We start from the raw sequence: 19,619 nt of genomic DNA on the forward strand, positions 1-19,619 counted from the left end.
TATCCTTGCTCCCTCCCCATGGTGAGCCCCCTGCTCCTTCCCCACCGCAGGCTCTTCCCACCATGGGTAGCCTGTTCTCATTCCCCAGCTGAAATGTCAGCTTCTTAAGGGAGCTTTCCCATGACCTGGCTGTTTGCTCCAAGAACTTAGGACAATGTGAAGATGTCACGTCTTGGTTCATACATTTCCTGTGTGAACATCAGGAGGAAAGGGACCTGTGTCTGTCCTCTTCCTTGGTATCTGAATGAGATGGGGTATGTGTGACTGGTGAACATGACCTTAAATAAATGTGAGGTTCTCTCTCAGCCTCAGCCTCCTGCCCTCTCCCTCACTGCAGCACCTTCCTCCACCTGCCCCCACCCCAGCTGCCTGAAATGGGCAAAAGTCTTGCCCCCAGAAACTGGGAGGAGTGCTCAGGCTCATCACCCTCCCATTCACACTCACCCCGGCTCTGCCCAGCCACCCACACAGCGCCTCCTCCCAACCGCCCTGCGGAGCCCCTCCCAGCTGCTTGTGGAGGAGCCACCAGCTCCCAGGTGACCAGACTAGCGCCACGCTATGGGGGGTCTGAGGCCCTGGGCCCGGTACATGCTCCTAGTTGTGGCCCACCTGCTGGCCATGGGGCTTGGGGCTGTGGTACTCCAGGCCTTGGAGGGCCCCCCAGCGCTCCAGCTCCAGACCCAGCTCCAGGCCGAGCTGGCTACCTTCCAGGCAGATTATGGGGCCTGCCTGCCACCTGGAGCACTGGAAGAGCTACTGGGCGTGGCCTTGAGAGCACAAGCCCACGGAGTCTCCAGCCTGGGCAACAGTTCTGAGGCCAGCAACTGGAATCTGCCCTCGGCCCTCCTCTTCACTGCCAGCATCCTCACCACCACGGGTAAGGCTGCCAGGCAGCCCAGTCGGAGCTGGCTCCTGAGGCCCTGGCTCCCTGAGGTCCCTGGGGGTGCAGCCCTTCCCCCAACCCCAAAGCCCTAAGACAGAGCCTAGCCCTATCAGGCCTGACATCACAACTGGGGCTCCCCATACCAACACACCCCAACTGGTGCCTCCACTTCAGCTGCCAGAAGGGGTGTGGCCTCCCCAGGCACCCTTTGAAATCCAGGAGAGATACTCAGATCCATGAGCCTGAGACAACACCAAAGGATGGATTATTGGATGGAGGGAGAAAGCACAGACCAGGATTACCAGCTCAGGAGGAGTATAGTGGAGGAATCCCCGATGAGCTGTTAGCCATGGCAGGAGGCACAGCCATGAGGGTTGAAGGAATTCCTGGTTGAGGAAAACAGCATGTACTTAGCCCAGAGAAATGAGGCAATGGCCCTGGGTTTTTGTTTTGTCCTGCAAAGTGTCTGAATTATTATCATTATTAGGGTATGTGTGTGGTGTGTGTGTGTTTCTGGGGATCAAACTCTGGGCCTCACACCTACCTTCTTTTGGAAATTCAAGAAACAATTTATACTGAGTCTGAGTCCCTGCAAGGTAACATAGTGGTCCAGTATGTTACTGGTCCAGGTCCTGTCCTGTCTCTAGGCAAAGCACATGCCCTCCAGCCTATCCTAGTCCCCACCACTCACCTCTCCCTCTTATCTCACGGTCAGTTTCTGTGGGCATTGGAGTTTGCAACCTCTCAACTAGCTGATCCTGTTCTCCCAGCATGCTCTGCTCTGCCACCTCTCCCTGCCTTGCATGTGCTTCCCTGGCCCCAACTGACCTCTCTCATGTATGCTGCCTGATTGTAGTACTTTTGTGTCCACCTTCGAGACTGTTTTTCCTGCCTATCTTTCCAACCAAAAGTGAGGGCCCAGGTAGACTCAGATTCCAGCGCAAGACCCAGAACATAGAAAGATGTAATGCACTTTGGGGTGATGAAACAGTGGGTGATATTCCACTAGCTGTGGATTGGCAGTACAGGTTAAGGACAGAACTGAGCAATCTCTTAGGAAGCCAGGATCAGGTTGGAGTTTCTCAGTGGTAAAACACTTGCCTACAATATGTGTGAAGCTCTGGCTTCCATCACCACTACTGCAAAAGGGAAAGCCAGGATCTCTCTGGGGAAGGACAGCATTTCTGTGAATTGTCCCAGCTACAGATGGCCGAAGGGACCTTTTTCTTTTCTTTTTTTTTTTTTTTTGAGATGGGCTAAATTGCCTTGAATGGCCTCAACTTGCAATCCTCCTTCAGTCTCCTGAGTACCAGGGCTTGCAGGTCTGAGCCACCATGCCTGCCTGGCTAAGATTGTCTTCTTTAATCCTTTCATTTCCCAGAAAAACATGGCTCAGAGAGGTTAAGGAAGTTGACCTTAACCCAGTGAAGCAGCAGAACCTGAAGCGTGCATGCAATTTCCGCCACTAGAGGGCAGCTTTCTATGGGAGGCAATGAAAACAGTAAAGACCTCCAGCAGCCATCCCACTCAAGAGCTCACTGCCTGCTCTGTCTGTCTTCTCCAGGTTATGGCCACATGGCCCCACTATCGGCAGGAGGAAAGGCCTTCTGTGTGGTCTATGCATCCCTGGGGCTGCCAGCCTCCCTAGTTCTTGTGGCCACCCTGCGCCACTGCCTGCTGCCTGTGCTTAGCTGCCCAGGTACCTGGGTAGCAGCCCGCTGGCAGCTGGCACCAGCACAGGCTGCACTGCTGCAGGCAGCAGGACTGGGCCTGTTGGTGGCCTGCATCTTTGTGCTACTGCCGGCACTGGTGCTGTGGGGTCTGCAGGGTGACTGCAGCCTACTGGAGGCCATCTACTTCTGCTTTGGCTCACTCAGCACCATTGGGCTGGGGGACTTGCTGCCCAGTCAAGGTCATGGCCTGCATCCAGCAATTTACCACCTTGGCCAGCTTGCACTTCTTGGTGAGTGTAAGAAGGGAAAAAGAGTCTGAACTGCAACTCCCATAAGCCACTGGGGGCCTAAGTTTCACAGGTGGGAGACCCTAACCCAGGGCATTGTTTGAAAGATACAGTAAAAGCCTGGTGGCATTGTTGAGAGAGGTGTGAGTGGAGCCAGGTGCCAGGGTAGGTCATCACCCTGGGAAGTGGGTGGGGAGCATTGTGGGCACCCCAAGAACTGCCCTAGCAACCTCTCTCTCCAGGTTACTTGCTCTTAGGGCTCCTGGCCATGCTGCTGGCGGTGGAGACCTTTTCAGAGCTGCCACAGGTCCGTGCCATGGTGAAGTTCTTTGGGCCCAGTGACTCGATGACCCCTGAGGACCAAGGTGGCATCCTGAGCCAGGATGAGCTGTCTCTGAGCACCCTGCCTCCTGATGCCCCAGCTGCAGGACAGGCACCAGCTTGCTGACACGTGTCAGGTGACCAAGTTCAGCTCCTTTAAGATGGAAGATTCTGAGGAGACGGCCAGGGGTCCTTGGGGAGGAACCTGGAGATGGGGGCGGGTGGGTGCCAGAACTTCATGTAATCGAAGGTTAAAGAAAATAAATGGCAACAACTCCACTGTTTTCAAAATGGGACTTCACTCCAGGCATCGTTCTTGAGAGGCCTGGTCATGCCTCAGTGTTTATCTGGGAGTCCCCAACCTGGTCTGCCACGTTTAAGGTTGGTTGCAGAGACAACACCACCCTGAGCCCCTTTTCCATTTGTCCCATCCCAAATTGTTCAGAGAAAGGTCCCACCCGGTGTGTCCTTGTCCTTGTCCAACTTTATTAGTCAAGAGAGAAACAGGAGGAGGGTGCGGTTGACAGTCCCCCGCCATCCCTCTCCCTCTCCCTCTTCCTCAGAGGCCTCCTGGGGGCCCTGCAATTGGGCAGATCTCTGTGAGGCGCCCCTGGAACCCCATGAACACGCGCACACACACTCATACCGACAAATAAATAACGTCCTGGCCGGCACCACAGCCCAGCAGCTCTGTCGGTCTGCCAGGGAGTCCAGCCGGCCGGTCCGATGCAGTGGCGCCAACAGCCCGGAGGCCACATGCCTCATCCCGAGGGCCGGGTTCTCCCCAGCACAGGCCGCGGGAGGCGAGCAAAGCTGCGGGCCGGGAGGCAGGAAGACTCCGAGGCTGGGGAGGCCGGGAGGCCTGCCAGCCCGGGCGGCTCAGCTGAGTGCGCAGCGTTCGCGCCGGCTCAGCTGCCGGCTCAGCTTGCGGCGCCGCTGCTCCAGGCCGCGAGCCAGACGCTCGTCCTCCTCCAGGGCGCTGGCAGGGAAGAGGTTCAAGTCAGCCCAGCCTCGGCTGACCCGCGATCCACACCGGCGCCCTGGGTCCACTCCTGTTGCCCGTCCCCACTCACATCCGCTCCTTGTGATCCAGGTCCCGGACCAGCTCGTCCCGCTGGTTCACCAGCGATACCAGCTCCTCCAGCAGGAGCTGCTCCCGGTGCTGCTGCGCCTCGGTTTTCTGCCAGTCTGAGGGCGGAGTAGCCTGAGTCAGGAGTGCCCCAGTGGCCCTGTCCTGCCTCCAGCCCCGTTCAGCCCTGTTTCCCACCTTCGATGGCCAGCATGGCCCGCAGCTCCCGGCTCAGCAGCTCAAACCTCCGCTCCAAGTCCTGCTCCTCGATGCTGGGAAGCAGGATGCAGGCCAGGTAAGGAAAGCGCAAAGGGTGGGAGTGCCCAGGGCTCTGAGGGCTCTGTGGCCCCATCCCACCCCCCCACCCCCCCCACCACCACCCCCCACCACCCCTTCCCTTAGCCCTCAGGCTGATCTCAAAAGCATACCCCAGTCCCCATGGAGAATTCCCTTTTGTTCTGACTGGTCTCCAATTATTGGATATTTATGCTGTCCACGCCCATTTTTAAAATAAGAAACAACCCAGAAGGTATGTGGATGGAAGTATTAGGCTAAAATTGTTCTGAAAAAGTTATCCAAAATGTTACTAGGTGTGGTGGTGCACACCTGTAACCCCAGTGACTCAGGAAGTTGAGGCAGGAGGGTTGGGAGTACAAAGCCAGCCTCAGCAACTTAGCCAAGGCTCTCAACTTAGTAAGACTCTATCTCAAATAAAATATAAAAAGGGCTGGGATATGGCTCAGTAGCACCCCAGGGCTCAATCCCTAGCACAAAAAAAAAATAAATAAATAAATAAAAATTCCCCAATGCAAAAGGGAGGCAAAAATCATCTCCACCACGGAGAATAATAGGGAGAGTTGCTTCTGACTCCACTTGGGAGCCTGCTCAGATCCCTCCAGGCCTGTTTTTCCTACCGAAAAGGCAGAGGGTCACATTGGAAGACTTAGCTCTGTCCCTTCTGGGCCAAAATTTTCTCTGAGTCTTGCTTTATCATTAATAAAAAAGTATGCTCTTTATACAGGAAATAAGCACAAAAAAATAATACGATGAGTGAACAATGGTTTTCAAACAGATTTTTCTTAGAAAGAAGAAAGCAGCAAATAGCTCTAACCGAAGTAGCTAAGAGACCCTCTGCTAGTCCTCCCTACGCCAGCTGGGGGCAGGGCCTGAGCTGGTGGGGTCTGGGTTGGTGGGGCAGCAGGCCCGCTGCTGGGACTGGTACTCACAGCAGCTGCAGCTGATCCTGCCTTCGGATGAGAGCATTCTTCTTGTTGACCAGGGTGAACCACTCCTGGATCAGCATCTCCTCCTGCAGCCTGTTGGCACCTGAATTAGGCCAGGACAGTCACTGGACATCTGCCAGTCAGAGCAGCACAGCTGGGGGTTGGGGGAGGGGTTTGCTTCCTTGTGGCATCCCTGAAGCCTGAGCTGTGTGCCTCCAGCCAGCTGCTCCCCACTTAGGGCTCAGCATGCCCAGCTATAAAAAGGGACGATGACTCCAGCTGGGCCTACTCCCAGATCCTCCTAAGGCCCGAAGAAGCTGCAGGGCTGGTTAGATCTGGCGGTGTGTGTTGAGGAGTGGACCCCAGAGGCAAGCCCCACCTGACTCCATGAGGCTCCTCAGCTGCTTCTCCACCTCAGCAGCCCGCCCATCTATCTGCCTCTGCTCCTGTTCCAGGGCCTGCAGCTCTGCACACACATACTGACTGGTGTCCTGGAAGCGTTGCTAGGGGTGGAAAGGGGATCAGGGAATAGGTGGGCTCAGTCCAAGCTCTGCCTAGGAAGTTCCCACCCACCAGTTTCCCCCATTTAGCCCTACATACCAGTCCAGCCTCCTCCCCTGGACTTGGGGGTAACTCCTCCAATGGGGTACTGCCACCTGTAGACAGAGACGGGCTAAGGCATCTCCAGCCAACACATGCCCCAGGAAATCCTCAGCCCAGGATTTGTGAGCTGCTGAGCTGAGCTAGGGGTCACCCCACCCCCAAACTACTCACCAGGGAGCTGCTGCAGGGCAGTGGCTGTGGGTGGGCCAGGGGTAGGGCTGGGGTCAGGGCTTGGGCTTTCCTGTGGAAAAAAAGGGCCAGTGAGGGTTGGGAGGGGCTCCCTGACAGCCCCAGCCTGGGCCAGCCAGAGCCTCTCACACAGAGGGAAAGCAGAGTCCGCTCTCCCAAACCCTCTACCCAGCACTTTCTACAGTTCCCAACCACCTTCTTTTGGGGAAAGTACCTCCTTAAGCAAAGGCCAGGCCTCCACTCCCAGCCCACGGTCCTGGCCCGTCCACACCAACCCTCCAGGCCTCCAAGTCCTCATTTCTGGGACTAGGATGATTACCAACCCCTCCATGGAGCCCCCCCAGGCCACCTGACTCCTGTCACCCAGGGCTGGCACCCTCATCATGCCAGGGCCCCTGGAAGTGACACTGAGCTGCCCGGATGCAGCCCCATCTTTGGATATAGGCCACCCTGAGCCAGCACCTCCATCTCCCAGCCAAAAGGGGGCACCCTCCCACCTTATTATCCGTTCCTACACCCAGAATCCAGGTTGGCTGGACCTGAAAATTTTACCCTGGAAGTCCAGGGTGATGTGTCTCACTCCTGATAGTCGCCCTGCCGGGACTGTCAGCCCTGGGCTCCCACTTTAGCTCATCTGACATTCTAGTTCCTTGACAATGCTGCTCTGACCACCTTTCTGTTTCACAGGGTGGAGAGAAGGTGTCCAGTCCCCTCACTGTTTGCCCCAGGCTGCAACCTCTCGGAAGCAGCCCAGGACATTTTTGGACCGGGTACCATCCTCTAAAGCCTGGGTCAGTGGTGGCTTCCGCACCAGCCACCACCATGCCCTGCCTGCAACTCTACCCCCATGACACAACTGAGAGGTCTTCCCAAAACCTTCATTGATGGCGTTATTCTCTTTGCACCTCTTCTCAGACCTCAGCCTCACTGCCAAAGCCTGTGGGTGGCTCTAGCCTCAATTCCCCTACCATCCTGAGTCCCATCTAGATGACACCATCTGGCCACAGTGATGGACTTTCAGTTCCCTAAAAAGTACTCTCAGCCTGAAATGGGCCTCCATCTTAAATTGCCCTAAACCAAATGGACACCTTCATGACTCAGCTCAGCTTGCCTCCTGCTGAGGCCCCCTCAGGTTCCCACATTCCTTTCTGCCTTCCTCCTGAAGCCTGTCCTGGTCCCCAGTCTAGGCAGATGCTTCCTTCAAGGCCTTTCCCATGACAGCTTTGATCCTACCCACACTTTACCATGCTGTTGGCTATGCATGTCTCCCTGACCAAAGGGCTCTCCTTCAGATAGGGCTGGGCCCTATCATGCACCCAGGGTATACTAATTAATAATAATATCAAGTAAAAATTAATAATAACAAATATCTATCAAAAATTCGAGTTGGCACTGTAAAGCACATTACCTTGCTTTCTCATTTAGTTTACCTGACGACCTGGTGAAGTGGGGACCATTACCACCCTCACTTTACAGATAAGGAAACTGAGAGTCAGAGATGAAGCCCATATGAGGCATGATTTCACCCAAGTCTTACCAAGCTTGAACTCCCACTGGGATTTTTTTCTGTGTGTGTCCTTATATGTAAAATGGGGAGAAACCCCAGCTCCCTAGGACATAAGAGTTGCAGGGCTCCAGAATGGCATCTAAGGGAACACGGAGCTCCCTTTTTTACAGTACCCTAAGTAGTACCTGCAGGCTTCTTTTCAAAGGGCTTTCATACCTTTGTTTCTTGGCCCCAAGGAAAGAGCACACAGAGCTTAAATATGTTTGCCCAGGATGGCACAGTGCATCCACAGAGCTGGGCCAGCAGGGGGCGCCACCTAAGAGCTCAGGTTCAGAACATAGGTTCATACTCTTGGCCTCTTCATCTCTCTGAGCTTTAATGTTCCAACGTGGAAAATGGGGTAGTTATACTTCCCTGGAACGGGCACTGTGAGGGGTCATGTGGCAGGCCAGCAATTAGGAGGGGGCTCAACCGACAAGGCAGGCAGAGGCAGGAAGAGGAGAAGGCCAACCACAGCAGGAATTGAGTTTACTCACGCCTGCGCTGATGGGAATTCCAATGCTTCTTCCTCATATCTGACCCAAATTCCTCTTTCTAAACCCTTAATATGGCCCCTCCTCCAGGAAGCCTTGCAGGGCTGCACCAGAAACATCTGCTTTTCTCATGGAGTTGCTTCATCCCCACTCCAGCTTCTAGGTGCCACGGGGATTCCCAAGGGTGGGGCCAGGCAGAGCCACCTCCCTCTGTACATGTGGGGCACTGGGGATGGGGGTGACCAACCCCCTGGGTCAAATATCTCCTGTGGGGCAGGGGCTAGAGGAGAGCCAGGCTTGGAAGAACCAGATGCTGGGTCAAGGTCCCAGAAGGATGTAGGCTAGAGCTTCCCCTTTAAGATTTAAAGAGCCACTGACACTCACCAGTTGGGCTAGAGGTGGCTGTGTCCCACTGATGCCTGCCTACCTTATCTTTGATGAGGGCCCTCTCAGGCTCCCCCTTCACAGGCTCTGACCTGTGCCTCTGACCTGACACTTTAGCCCTCAGCCTGGCCTCACTACCATCTGCAGACCTTCTGGGAGATGACTGGCAGTTCCCTAAACAAGCCCTGAACTTGCCTGCTGCCCAACTTTTGCTTGTGCAAAAGAGCCGCCCATCCCATTTTTCACCTGGGAAAGCCCTCCTATCTTATCAACGAGCTCAAGGGCTGCTACTTCTTCCAGAAAGCCTTTTCTAATGTAGTCCCTTCCTTCTTCTGAACTCAAGGACTATTGGGCAGTTGCAGGCATGAAGTGGCCTGACAGAACTGCCCCTACTGTCATAGACTCCAGCTTCAAAGCCAGAGCCTGGACTTTAGTGACAGGAGTCATTCAATGAGTCCCTGTTCTCTCCAGGACTGTCTCCCCTTGAGCACAGTGATGTAACACTCTGTGACACGACCAGAGACCTGCAGGCCCCAGTAGGGTCTTCCACCTCCAACCTCCCATTCCAGAAAAAAAGGAACCTGGTCTCCAGCTTCTGTTGTTACAGATCCAAGGTGGAGAATCTTAGGATTAAGAGGACCCTTGAGGACAGACACCCTGCCCCAATTGTGCCTGCCTAGGGGTCGCTTACAGAGAAAGGCCTGAACTCTATAGTCCACAAAGCACTGTGCCCAGTGCTGACAATACAGAGCCTTCTGGAAACTTCCTACTACAGTCCATGGTTCCTCAAAATGGGTGACAAATATTAAAAACCGCTGGCATATATTCCAGGCAGGCAGCAAAGTCCAGGCCCACTGAGGGCCTGAGGGGCCTTGGCTTAACAATGTCTCCGGATGAGGAACGAATACCACACAAGGGTCCCTCTGATCAGAGGCCTTTCAGCATCCAGCTGAGTCCCGTTGCTCTTCAACTGCTGCCCTCGCAACCAGCTCTGTCCTTGGGCCCAGCTCCTTACCACCCCAAGCTGCAGCCGAAGCGGGGCACTCACCGCAGAGACGGCTGCCGAAGCTCCCGCGGCTCCCGAGTCCGGGTCGTCCACCGAGAAGGAGTTGCTGTTCCGCAGCCGAGAGCGCCTCTTCTTCAGCAGGTCCGCGTCGCGTACGTGGGAGAAGGAGCCATGCGCTCTCGGCGGCGGCACGGGCCCGGCCTCGGTATTGAGGGAAGACCGCCGCAGTCTCACACCGCCCGCACCACTCGGGCCACTCGGGCCCCCCGCCCCATTCACCAGCCCCTCCGCTAGGGGCACTGGGGACGGGGGCGACCGGGCTCCGGAGCCCTCCCCGGGGGTCCCTGCCGGGCGCGCTTCCCCTGTGGCCTCGGTCTCTCCGTCCTTGGACGTGCAGACCGCGTCCACGCCCTTGGTGGCCGCTCGGTTCTCGCGGCCAGTGGCCTCCTTGGGCTCCTTGGAAGCCTCAGCCCCGTGCTCGCGCAACCGCTGCGCCAGGCCGCTGGCATCCAGATCGTCGGGAGGACTCGCCTGGGCGCTGCCCACGCGGTATGTGCCGGCACCACCACCGCCCTCCAACTGCACCAGCTGCAGCTCCTGCCCGGTGCAGAAGGCACGGATCTGACACAGGTATGTCATGACGATGAGCTTGTCGGGCACAGACAGCAGCACCATGTCAGCGGGCTCCAGCAGCCGCGACACGCCCAGGGCCGCGAAGCCATCGAAGGCCTAGGAAGGGTGCACTCAGGGTCAGCAGCCATGGTAGCCACCGGCGTTACCCAGCAACTGCAGCCCAGGGCCAGCCCGCTCAGGGGGTCCCCGAGTTGCAAGCCAGGGTTTGCCTAGCAACGCCTTCTACCTCCTGCAGAGGGAAATCTAGCAACAGCCCCACCCACCCAAAGCGTTACTTAGCAACTGCACTGTCCACCCCAGTTACCAAAGGGTGGTTTTGGAAAAAGGATCTGGGGGAAATAATGCTTAAAAACAAAACAAAACAAAACAAAAATAACGCCAAAACAAACTAAATGAAACAATTTAATGACAAAAAAGGGTGACATAGGTCCAAAAGCCACATTGGCGGGTCCCTGCAGCCCATAGATTCCCCAATTCTCAGGTCTTCAGCATCACTCTAGACCCTCATCCCCCGCCCCCCCCCCCCCCCCCCCCGTGGCTCTCTCCCCCATCTCACCTGCTTGTTGTTCTGTTTGATGTTGAGCGGGTCAAGGGAGGCATAGTCACTGCAGAAAGAGTGCTGGTCAGAAGCTGGACTGCTCTCCCTATAGGCTCCCCCAGTCATTGCCTGCCCCCCAAGCTCACATCTTGTCTGGGTAGAATCGGTGCAGAATGGCACAGAAGGCCAAGCCGTTGCGCCAGGATGTGGTGAAATTGGTGATGCGGACACCACGGTAGCCGGTGGTGACCTCTTGGCACCACTCCAGCAGGGACTGGCTGGAGCTGACCAGGGTAGGTGGTGCCTAAGGACAAAGAGGTGGGCTTAGGTAATGTGCATCTGGGACCTGTTCCCTCTGCCCTTTGGGAAGCTCAGGCTTGGCACAAAACAACCCCAGCTCTGAGTTTGCAGGGGTCTTCAGAGACCACTTGGCCAGAACCTTGCGGTCCGGTAAAAGGGTATCCAGCTCAAGGGTGTTATCTGCCAAGGTTACTTAAAAGGTCAGATGCCCCCAGGCAAGATCAGAGGTCACCAGCAGCCACATCTCAGTCAGCCCAGAAAACCAGCTTAGGAGTATCCAGCTCCATGCGACCCAGGGAAGACAGGGTGGGAGAGCCGGGACACCCTGAGGAAGGAGGGGATGAGGGGGCTCTTGAAGCTGAGCTCCCCATCCCATCCCATCTCAGTCCACCAGGTGGGTCCATGCAGAGCCGCCGTTCGCTCAGCCCCAGGTTAGTGAGAAGAAGCAGGCTGGGCCCTCGGCGGTCCCCATCCCTACCTGGCTGCCCGGCAGCCTCCTGTCCTCTTCAGGCTCCCCTGGGGAAGAGGCCCCCGAGGGCCTGGGCACCCCAGCCCCCGCCCCGCTGGCCACCTGCATTGAAATCAGACTGGCCTTTGGGAGGCTTCCCTCAGCTTCTTGCCCTTTCTTGGTTCCCAAGACCCCAGCCTCTGCTTCCTGGGCCTCAAAAATAACAGATTTGTTCTCTGGGGGCTCTAAACTGACCATGTCTGCTTTCTGGGCTCCCCAAACCTCAGATTTGACCTCTGACAACCCCCAAACATGAGGCTCTGCCCCTTGGGCCCTCAAAACTTTAGTCTCTTTCTCTCCCACTAAAACCTCTACCCCTACTTCCTGGTACCTTAAAACTCTTTGCTTAGTACCTGGAGCCCTTAAATCCTCATTTTTGAGAGCTCCCCAGACCCTAGTATCTGCCTCCTGGACCCCCAAATTCTCAGTCTGTACCTCCCCAGGCTCTGGAACTGTAGTTTCCATACTCTGCATCTCAGCCTCTGCCACTTCAGCCACAGGCCCTGAGACCCCAGAGTGCTCCACCTCTGTCTCCTGGGCCCTGGCTATCTCAGCTTCTAACCCTGGGACCCCTGAACCCCCAGCTACTATCTCCTGGATCCCTAACATCTCAGCTTCTGCTGTCCCAGTATCAATCCTTAGAACCCCTGAACCTCCTACCTCTGTCTCCTGGGCCCCCAATATCTCAGCATGTGCTGCCTCAGTTTCTATCACTGAAACCTCTAAATCTCCTACCTCTGTCTCCTGGGAACCCCCTGCAATCTCAGGTTGTATCCTTGGGGCCCTTGAACCCCTAGGTGCTACCTCTTGGATCCCTGACATCTCAGCTTCTGCTATCCTAGTCTCTACCCCTGGTATCCCCAAAACCCCCAACTTTGTATCCTGGGCTCCTAATATCTCAGATTCGGCCACCTCAACTGCTATTCTTGGAACCTCTGAACTGTCAGTTGCTATTTCCTGGGTCTCCAATATTTTAGCTTCTGCCTCCCCAGCCTCTGTCTCTGATATCTTAGAACTTCCTCTCCCCATCTCCAGGATCCCTAATATCTCAGATTCTGCTATCTCAGCTTCTATCCTCAGCAACCCAGAACATTCAGGTATCTCCTGAGTCCTTGATACCTCCAACTTGGCTGTCCCAGCAGCCTCTACCTCCAGGACCCCTGATCTTCCTGCCTCTGTTGCCTGGGCCTCCAATACCTCAGCTTCCGCTCTCCAAGTTTCCTTCACTGGGAACACTGACCTGCTTGTGCCTGTCTTCTGAGTCTTCAATTCCTCCCACTCTGCTAGCCCACCCTCTGTTCCCAGGACCCTTGACTGGTCAGATTCTTCCTCCCAGACCTTTAGATCCCTAGATATTGCCCCCTGGTCAGCTGATGATGGGGCCCCCTGAAACCTGCTCACCTGGGGCCTGGTGCTTGCTGCTCCGGCAGAGGGGCCCTGCTCCAGGGCTGTCCTCCCAATACCAGGGGCTCTGCCCCTCACCTCTGCACCCTCTCTCTCCTGGCCTACAGCAGTCCTGGCCCCCCCGAGGTCACTGAGATGTCCAGAGTGCTCTACAAGCTCTACTAGAGGTGGCTTCAGGACTGCAGTCATCTCTTCCTGGGCTCTGAACCCCATCTTCCCCTGAGAGCCCCTTGGAGGAGCCTCAGGAGTTACCCTAAAACATGCCTCAGGCATCAGCCCTGTTGCCTCTGGTCCCTTATTGGCTAGAAGACTCACCTTTGATCTCTGCTCAGCATCCTTTCTACTGAATTCTGACCTCTCTTCAGCCTCCCCAGCTGTGCCTCCTGCCCTTTGTGCAGTGTCCACCCCACTAGCCTCTGGTCTTTCCCCATTGTCCCCCTCTTCAACTTTGGGTCTCTGCACCTCCAAGGTATCTCTGGGACCTTGGTCCTCAATGTCTGGGCCTGGCCTGGCTCCCTGGGCCTTTGTCCCTTCCTGGGGGCTTATCCAGGTCTGGGTCTCCCCAGAAGAACCCACTCCTGTTTGGGGAACCTCTGGAGCACTGGGGACCTCATCAGCCCCTTTGGGGGCCGGGGGCCGGGGAGCTTCAGAGCCTTTCCGGAGCCGAGGGGCTGGGGTAGGGGCCGTGTCCTGGCCTGGCTGCCTCGAGGACCTGAGGAGAGAGCAGGAAGAAGTGTTGGGGGGCTCATGCGGGCCCCATTCTCACGTCTACCCCATCCTTCAGCCTGCTGGGGCACTGGCGAGGCAGGGCAGGAGGAGAGGACTGCTCCCAGGAGGACGGGGCAGGGGAGGCTGGTTCCAGAGCTCACCTTGACTCTGGTGGGGTTCCCGGGGGCCTTGGGGCCTCAGGCCCCACCTGGCCCCCAGCTGCAGAAGCTGGTTCTGACCCCTGGCCCCGGGAGGCCCCAGTTGCAGGTGCAGGGGCACTCACGGGGGCTGGGCTGATATCCTCAGCACTAGAAGGACTGGCAGCTAGAGAGGAAGGGAGGAGCCACTGAGGCCTGGGACCTGTAACTTGGGGTTCAGTTCTCACCCCATCCCAACCCAGGGCCTCACCTGCCTGCTGGGGTTGTACTTGGCCTTCACCTTCCTCCTCACAAAGTGTCTTCAGCTCCCGAGAGGTATCTGGCATGGGGAGTTCAATGAGCCCAGGGCAGGCCTGCAGGTCACACCCCCTCCCCCAACTAGAGTACAGGGCCTACCTGGGAAACGCCCCAGCCTCAGGGCACCGCCCAGGCCTGCGAGAAGAGACAGGCCCTCAGATGCAAAGAGAGAGAGGAACCAGAAAGAAAACCACAGGGGTAGACACACAAAAAGCCTTAATGAGCAGAAGGGAGGGACAGGTGGTGAGGGGTGGGGAGATTGGACTGCAGCCCGGCTCAGCTCTGGGCCTGTGACGGGGCTTCTCAGGTCAGGCACAGTCCAGGCAGGCACCCACCAACCGGGGGCTAAGAGGGCCAGGGGCAGGGGAAGCCATCCTACAGGACTCAGTCAGATCAATGCTATAGGGCAGAATCCATTTAGAACAAACAGGGCTGCTGGGCAGGTTGGAAGTGCTAGGCAGAAATGAGCTTCCACCTCTGGGCATGCACAAGCTGGCCCCACCCCAGCACAGTCAGCGGCTTGTAGCCTAGGTACCCCCAATGCTCCTAGGCTTTGGCAGTCTCAGCCTTGGCAGGCTGGGAGCCCACCTGGCTGGGGGCCTCGAGCCCGGGCCTCAGGGGCCCCTGGGCCATTAGCCTCATCCTCGTCACTTTCAGCAAAGTCGTCCAAGTTGCCCACATCACTAGGCTTCACGCTCATGAGGCTGGCCAAGCTCTGCATGTCATCATCCCTGAGGGTGAGAGGTCAGGGATGAGGGCTGGGGCCAGAGATCACAGGCCAGGGCCAGGAGGGCAAGTGGGCACTCACGTGGCACGGCCCTCCCGCAGTAGCACCCCTGAGAGAGTTAGCTTCAGCTCAGCCTGCACCACCTTCACAGACTTGGGCTTCAGCAGCAGCCGCAGCGGGGCCTGGGCTGGAACAGGCCCTGCATGACGGGCCAGGTCCACCTCGGCTGTGGCCAGCACTTTCCGCTGCCCCTTGGACTCCTGTGGGTAGGGGTGGAATGGAGCAAGGAGCATCCATGCTGCCCTCAGATCCCCTGGACCCCAGCCCTCTCCATCCCACCCCAGCACTCACATTCTCAATAATAAATGTCCACTCTTTGGCCTCATACTGGTCCACGTGGGGGTCCTGGGAACAAGGGCGTGAGTGAGTACAGGGCTGCAGAGAGGGCAGCAGAAGAGCCTGAGCTGGCTCAGGAGCTGCGAGGCCTTCACGCCTGTGGGCCTGCAGCCAGCTCCTCTGCTCCCCAATGCCAGCTGCCCCTCTTCCTGCAGGTGTGGCAAATGCCAACTCCTCCAAGAACTCCCGGGCCACCCATGTGGAGTAGTGCAACCCCCGCACCAGAAATTCTGGGTATCTCCCCTCTATTCTTTTTCACTGGATGAACAACCCACCATGGGCCCCATGGCTGCCCAGCACGGCAATCCCTTGCCTGCTCCTGTCCATGCCAGAGGCTAGAGACTCACCCTGTACAGGGTCACGGAGATGTCCACGTTCTCAGGCACCATCCACACTACGGTGCCCCGGTATGGGTTCTGGATACCTGGCTGCCAGCTGTGGGCCTAAAAGGGACAGTGTGAGTCCTCCCCTGCACTCACCTCTTTCTCCCTCACCCCCATTCCCTTCTCTCCAAACTTGACCCTACCTTCCTCTCCCCTGTGCATCCTGGTCTGACCTGGAACCCCACTCCAGCTCCCCATCAGCTGCAACCAGCCTCCCACTCCACCCGGTAGGCCCTGTCCCCAACCTGCAACCACACTGTCCCCCACCTTGGAGCAGATGCGCCGATTCCGCCGGGTCCACACCACCACCAGCTTATCCGGCTGCCTGAGGGAGGGAGCAAAAGAGGGGGCTCAGTCAGGCCCACCCAGCCTCTTCATCTCGTCCTCCTTCTCTTCTCCACCTCCTTCAGGGTACTCCTTCAGCCCTTGTCCCTTTCCCCCAGGAGAGGGCATGGGCAGCCCCTTATCTGGGGCCACAGGGTGAGGGTGGGGCTGCTGAGGTAGGGTGGAGCCCAGGCCAAGGGCAAAGGCCCAGACAACATGGACCAGCAACAAGAATGTGGAAAGAGGAGAGGCATGTGTATGCATGTAATCCTAGCCACTCAGGAGGCCGAGGCAGGAGGATCACAAGTTTGAGGCCAGCCTCAGCAACTGAGCAAGGCCCTCAGCAACTTAGCAAAATGCTGTCTCAAAATAAAAAGGACTGGGGATGTAGCTTAGTAGTAAAAAGTACCCCTGAGTTCCATCTCCAGTGCAAAAAGAAGAAAGGGAAAGCAGAGACAGACATAAAAGACAGATGGACACAAACACACACACGCACACACACACACACTCAGAGACACAAGCAAAGACAAAGTCTCAGAGTAAAAATAGTCCGTTCACTCACAAATTATTTGTGAAGTACCCACTGCCCACTATGAACCCAGCCCAGTTTGGGAAACAGCGAGGAAAAAAGGAAAGGCAAGACCTTTCTGGGCTAAGGACAAGGGAAGTGGGAGGCAAGAAGAAAAAGAAATGGCAAACTAACTTCAGGGGGTTGTGGGAGAGCCAGGAGGGGGATGTCTGAGCAGAGGTGAGTTGGGGAGGGGTGGGTCATTTGGGGTTCTCTAGCAAAAGGGCTCCAGGCAGAGGGGAAGGCAAGTGCAAGGGAGGGAGAGGGCCACGGAGAGAGTGGGGGTGAGGCCACAGACATGGGGGCCTGCCCCCAGAGTCCTAGATCCTAGCTTTGCAGAAAGATGATGTCAGTGTAGCCTAGTCAGGGAAGACTTCCGGAAGGTCTGGGCCAACTCAGGAGATGCAGGGATGTGTGGAGGCCAAGACAAAAGGAGGCATGAAGCCCAGGGCCTAGTTCCACACATGGAACTGACATGGCTGGGCCTGAGGGAGAGGGCCTTGTGGAGTTAGTGTCCAACTGCTGCCAAGGATGAGGATGGTTGAGGGAAAATCAGGTAAAGGAACCCAACAGCACTCCTTGCCTGTCCCTAGCCCCATGCCAGGATGCTCGGGTTTGGCCCACACACTGCCCCTCCTAGGCCAAGCCCGGATAAATTGCTCTCCTATTAACCCCTGAGGATGCTGTGGCCCAAAGGGGTCAACCAAGTAAGATCCCACAGCTGAGCCCTGAGCCCTCTGGCCCAGAGCTAAGCTCTCTTCCCTAACCCCAAACTGCAGGCAATAGCCAAGCAAAGATAGCCACAGGCCTTCCCAGAAAGGGGAAGCAAAACACGGGGTGCCTAGGGAGGGCGGGGGCCTGGTTGGCAGCCTGACTCAGGCCAGGCACACCCTCCCAGGGAGCTCCAACCTGGGCAGGGGCAGCTTCCTGTCCTGGTCTCCAGACTAAGAAGCCCAGAAGGCCCTACCCACTGCCTGTGACTCAGCTGCATTGACACTGCCTGCACCCCTGGCCTGCTGTCCAGGACAATGCTCAGCGTCCCCCTGGCCTCACCCAGGATGCTAAGGCAAAAGCCAGAGGTCAAAGTTCAAGTGCTAGCTCTGTGGTGTGTTACCCGCGAGTCAGGCCCTATCCTCTCTGGGCTTCTGCCAAGTGAAGGGCTCGGTGTGAACAAGACCTGAGACATATATCAGTTGCCTCAGGCACCCCAGCCTTTGCTCACTCCCCTCCCCTTAGACCCCATGGTTTCTTCCTGCCCCAGCCCTTACCCTTGGGAACCTAAATTTAGCCCCTCTGGGCTGGGCGGTGAGGCCCCCACAGCTGTGCCCTAATCCAGCCAAGGGAAGCTGACACCAGGGAGCTCGTATATTTAGGGTGTGACGCAGGGGCCAGCAGCTGCCGGTGGGGACAATTGAACCACATGCCCCTGGCCCTTTTGGCAGTCTAGGACAGGGCCTGCACCCTCACCCTATTACCTGGCCCTCTGCAGGTCCTCTACTGCAGACCCCCCAAACCTCCTAGGTCCTGAGGCCCCTTTAAGCTGCTCCCCGCCTCCCTCCTCATCCCTCCAAGTGCTCAGTTTCCCCTTTTAAGGACATTGTGAAGACATTTCCAGCCTCCCAGAGCCCACTCTGGCTAAAGGGGAGGGGTGTCCTCTGGGCAGGGCTTGAGAGGGGGACAACATCTTTGTTCCAAGCTGGACTAAGGTCCATGAGGTTTCTGCCCCAACTCTGGCCACCTGTAGACCTTAAAACTTGCAACTTTCCAGTGCCGGCCTTACCATCTCTCTGGCCCCAACCCCCCCAACCTCCCTCCCCAAGCCCTGACCACAGCTGATGAAATTGTGGGCACAGACAGATGCTCAGGCTTCCAAGCCCTGACCCCAGCCCCAAGAAGGTTCCCACACCCCCAACTCTAGGGGTTCCACAAGTTGCAAGGCACTTCTGAGACCCTCAGTCTGGCACCCCAGGCTCAAACTGGGATGGAACCCTTTGGCTATTGGGCTGGCGGGCAGAGTTCTCTCAGGCTCAAACCGCCTGATGGCGTCCCAGCCAATCTTGGAATGGTCCCTCAGGCCTCCCTCCCACTCACCATTTTTTGGTGCACTCCAACACCAGTTCGTGGTAACAGGCCACAAACTGGAACTTGGCGGCCCTCTTGCCCACGCGCTGCAGACGTTTCCACACAGAGGTCATGGCCCCCTCCGCTCCTGCTGCCCACTTCTCAGGCCCAGGTTTCCCGCTGGCCTGCGATCACTGGCCCTGCCCGGGTACCCATGGTGTCCGGGACTCCTATCCGCATTGCCCGCCCCGTCCGTGCGGAAGTATTTGAGGCTCGGACGCCGGGCTGCTGTCCCCGCCGCCGCCCGGTGGTCTGGCTGAGTCGGCGGGGTGGTCTGAGGCGCGTCGGGCTGGCAGGAGAGCGGAGCGGCGAGCGCGCCGTTTCCTGGAGCCGCACCCCCGTCGGAGGGCGGGCGGGGCCCGGGCGCGGGGCGGGAGCCGGGGCAGGAGGGGGGGCGGAGCGACCCGGCTTCCGGGGCCTCGAGCCGCGACCCGCGCGCGGGGGGCGGCGGTAGGGGGTGGGAGGTGGTGACATGCGACTGTAGTGCCCGTTTGGTGCGCGCAGAGGCGGCGTGGACGCGCGGTCCGGATGGAAGCGCGTGGTCCCGGACAGCGGGCAACTGGCAACTTCGTGCCGCCCTGGAGGAGTGCTATCCTGGCCGCCTCCCTTCCTGCTTGCTGCCCTTTCTTACTCGTGACCCCATTTCACAGGCTAGGAAGAGAGACTCAAAAAGGGGAAGGGACTTGTTCAGGGTCTTCCTGATAGTCTGGGTCAGATTCAAATGTTCTCAACTCTGGCATGGCTGCCATCCATGCCTTAACCAGAGCAGGAAGGAGCAAGCGGAATTAGGGACTAACCTTGGTGCCCTATCAGTGGGCAGCACCCATCCATCCCCCAGTCTCTCAGAACCTGACTCCTCAGCTGTTAGAGGGAAGA

At 57.4% G+C, this 19,619-nt stretch overlaps 2 protein-coding genes across 6 annotated transcripts; one reads left to right on the forward strand and one right to left on the reverse strand.

Moving 5' to 3' along the window:
- The first annotated feature begins 558 nt into the window (after positions 1 to 558).
- Kcnk7 (potassium two pore domain channel subfamily K member 7) lies at positions 559 to 3,291 on the forward strand. The gene is made up of 3 exons (XM_026396646.2): positions 559 to 877; positions 2,448 to 2,846; positions 3,086 to 3,291. The coding sequence occupies exons 1-3, from the start codon at positions 559 to 561 to the stop codon at positions 3,289 to 3,291; spliced, it is 924 nt and encodes a 307-aa protein (XP_026252431.2).
- Positions 3,292 to 3,628: 337 nt separating this feature from the next.
- Ehbp1l1 (EH domain binding protein 1 like 1) lies at positions 3,629 to 19,113 on the reverse strand. 5 transcript variants are annotated; one of them, XM_026396632.2, is made up of 20 exons: positions 18,714 to 19,113; positions 15,998 to 16,055; positions 15,695 to 15,790; positions 15,303 to 15,356; positions 15,033 to 15,211; positions 14,813 to 14,955; positions 14,324 to 14,359; positions 14,178 to 14,246; positions 14,053 to 14,093; positions 11,628 to 11,720; positions 10,996 to 11,153; positions 10,868 to 10,916; positions 9,721 to 10,407; positions 6,231 to 6,300; positions 6,057 to 6,112; positions 5,836 to 5,959; positions 5,460 to 5,559; positions 4,432 to 4,505; positions 4,238 to 4,352; positions 3,629 to 4,143 (listed from the first exon to the last, which is right to left on the reverse strand). In XM_026396632.2, the coding sequence occupies exons 1-20, from the start codon at positions 18,815 to 18,817 to the stop codon at positions 4,044 to 4,046; spliced, it is 2,406 nt and encodes an 801-aa protein (XP_026252417.2). In that variant the 5' UTR covers positions 18,818 to 19,113; the 3' UTR covers positions 3,629 to 4,043. The 5 variants fall into 5 exon arrangements, with proteins under 5 accessions (XP_026252417.2, XP_026252415.2, XP_026252416.2 ...); XM_026396630.2 differs by having other exon boundaries at positions 11,628 to 13,773; positions 13,931 to 14,093; XM_026396631.2 differs by lacking the exon at positions 14,324 to 14,359 and having other exon boundaries at positions 11,628 to 13,773; positions 13,931 to 14,093.
- Positions 19,114 to 19,619: the final 506 nt, after the last annotated feature.

Source organism: Urocitellus parryii, chromosome 4 (genome assembly GCF_045843805.1).
Source record: "Urocitellus parryii isolate mUroPar1 chromosome 4, mUroPar1.hap1, whole genome shotgun sequence".
NCBI lineage: Eukaryota > Metazoa > Chordata > Mammalia > Rodentia > Sciuridae > Urocitellus > Urocitellus parryii.

Excerpts from the sequence above, each read along its gene's own strand:
- Kcnk7 (XM_026396646.2), top strand. The coding sequence starts at position 559 with ATGGGGGGTCTGAGGCCCTGGGCCCGGTACATGCTCCTAGTTGTGGCC. Across the intron at positions 878-2,447 it reads CAGCATCCTCACCACCACGG|GTTATGGCCACATGGCCCCA; the intron begins GTAAGGCTGCCA and ends TGTCTTCTCCAG. Across the intron at positions 2,847-3,085 it reads TGGCCAGCTTGCACTTCTTG|GTTACTTGCTCTTAGGGCTC; the intron begins GTGAGTGTAAGA and ends CTCTCTCTCCAG.
- Ehbp1l1 (XM_026396630.2), bottom strand. The coding sequence starts at position 18,817 with ATGACCTCTGTGTGGAAACGTCTGCAGCGCGTGGGCAAGAGGGCCGCC. Across the intron at positions 11,154-11,627 it reads GGAGGCTGCCGGGCAGCCAG|GCACCACCTACCCTGGTCAG; the intron begins GTAGGGATGGGG and ends CTTTGTCCTTAG. Across the intron at positions 4,353-4,431 it reads GGCCATGCTGGCCATCGAAG|ACTGGCAGAAAACCGAGGCG; the intron begins GTGGGAAACAGG and ends CTCCGCCCTCAG.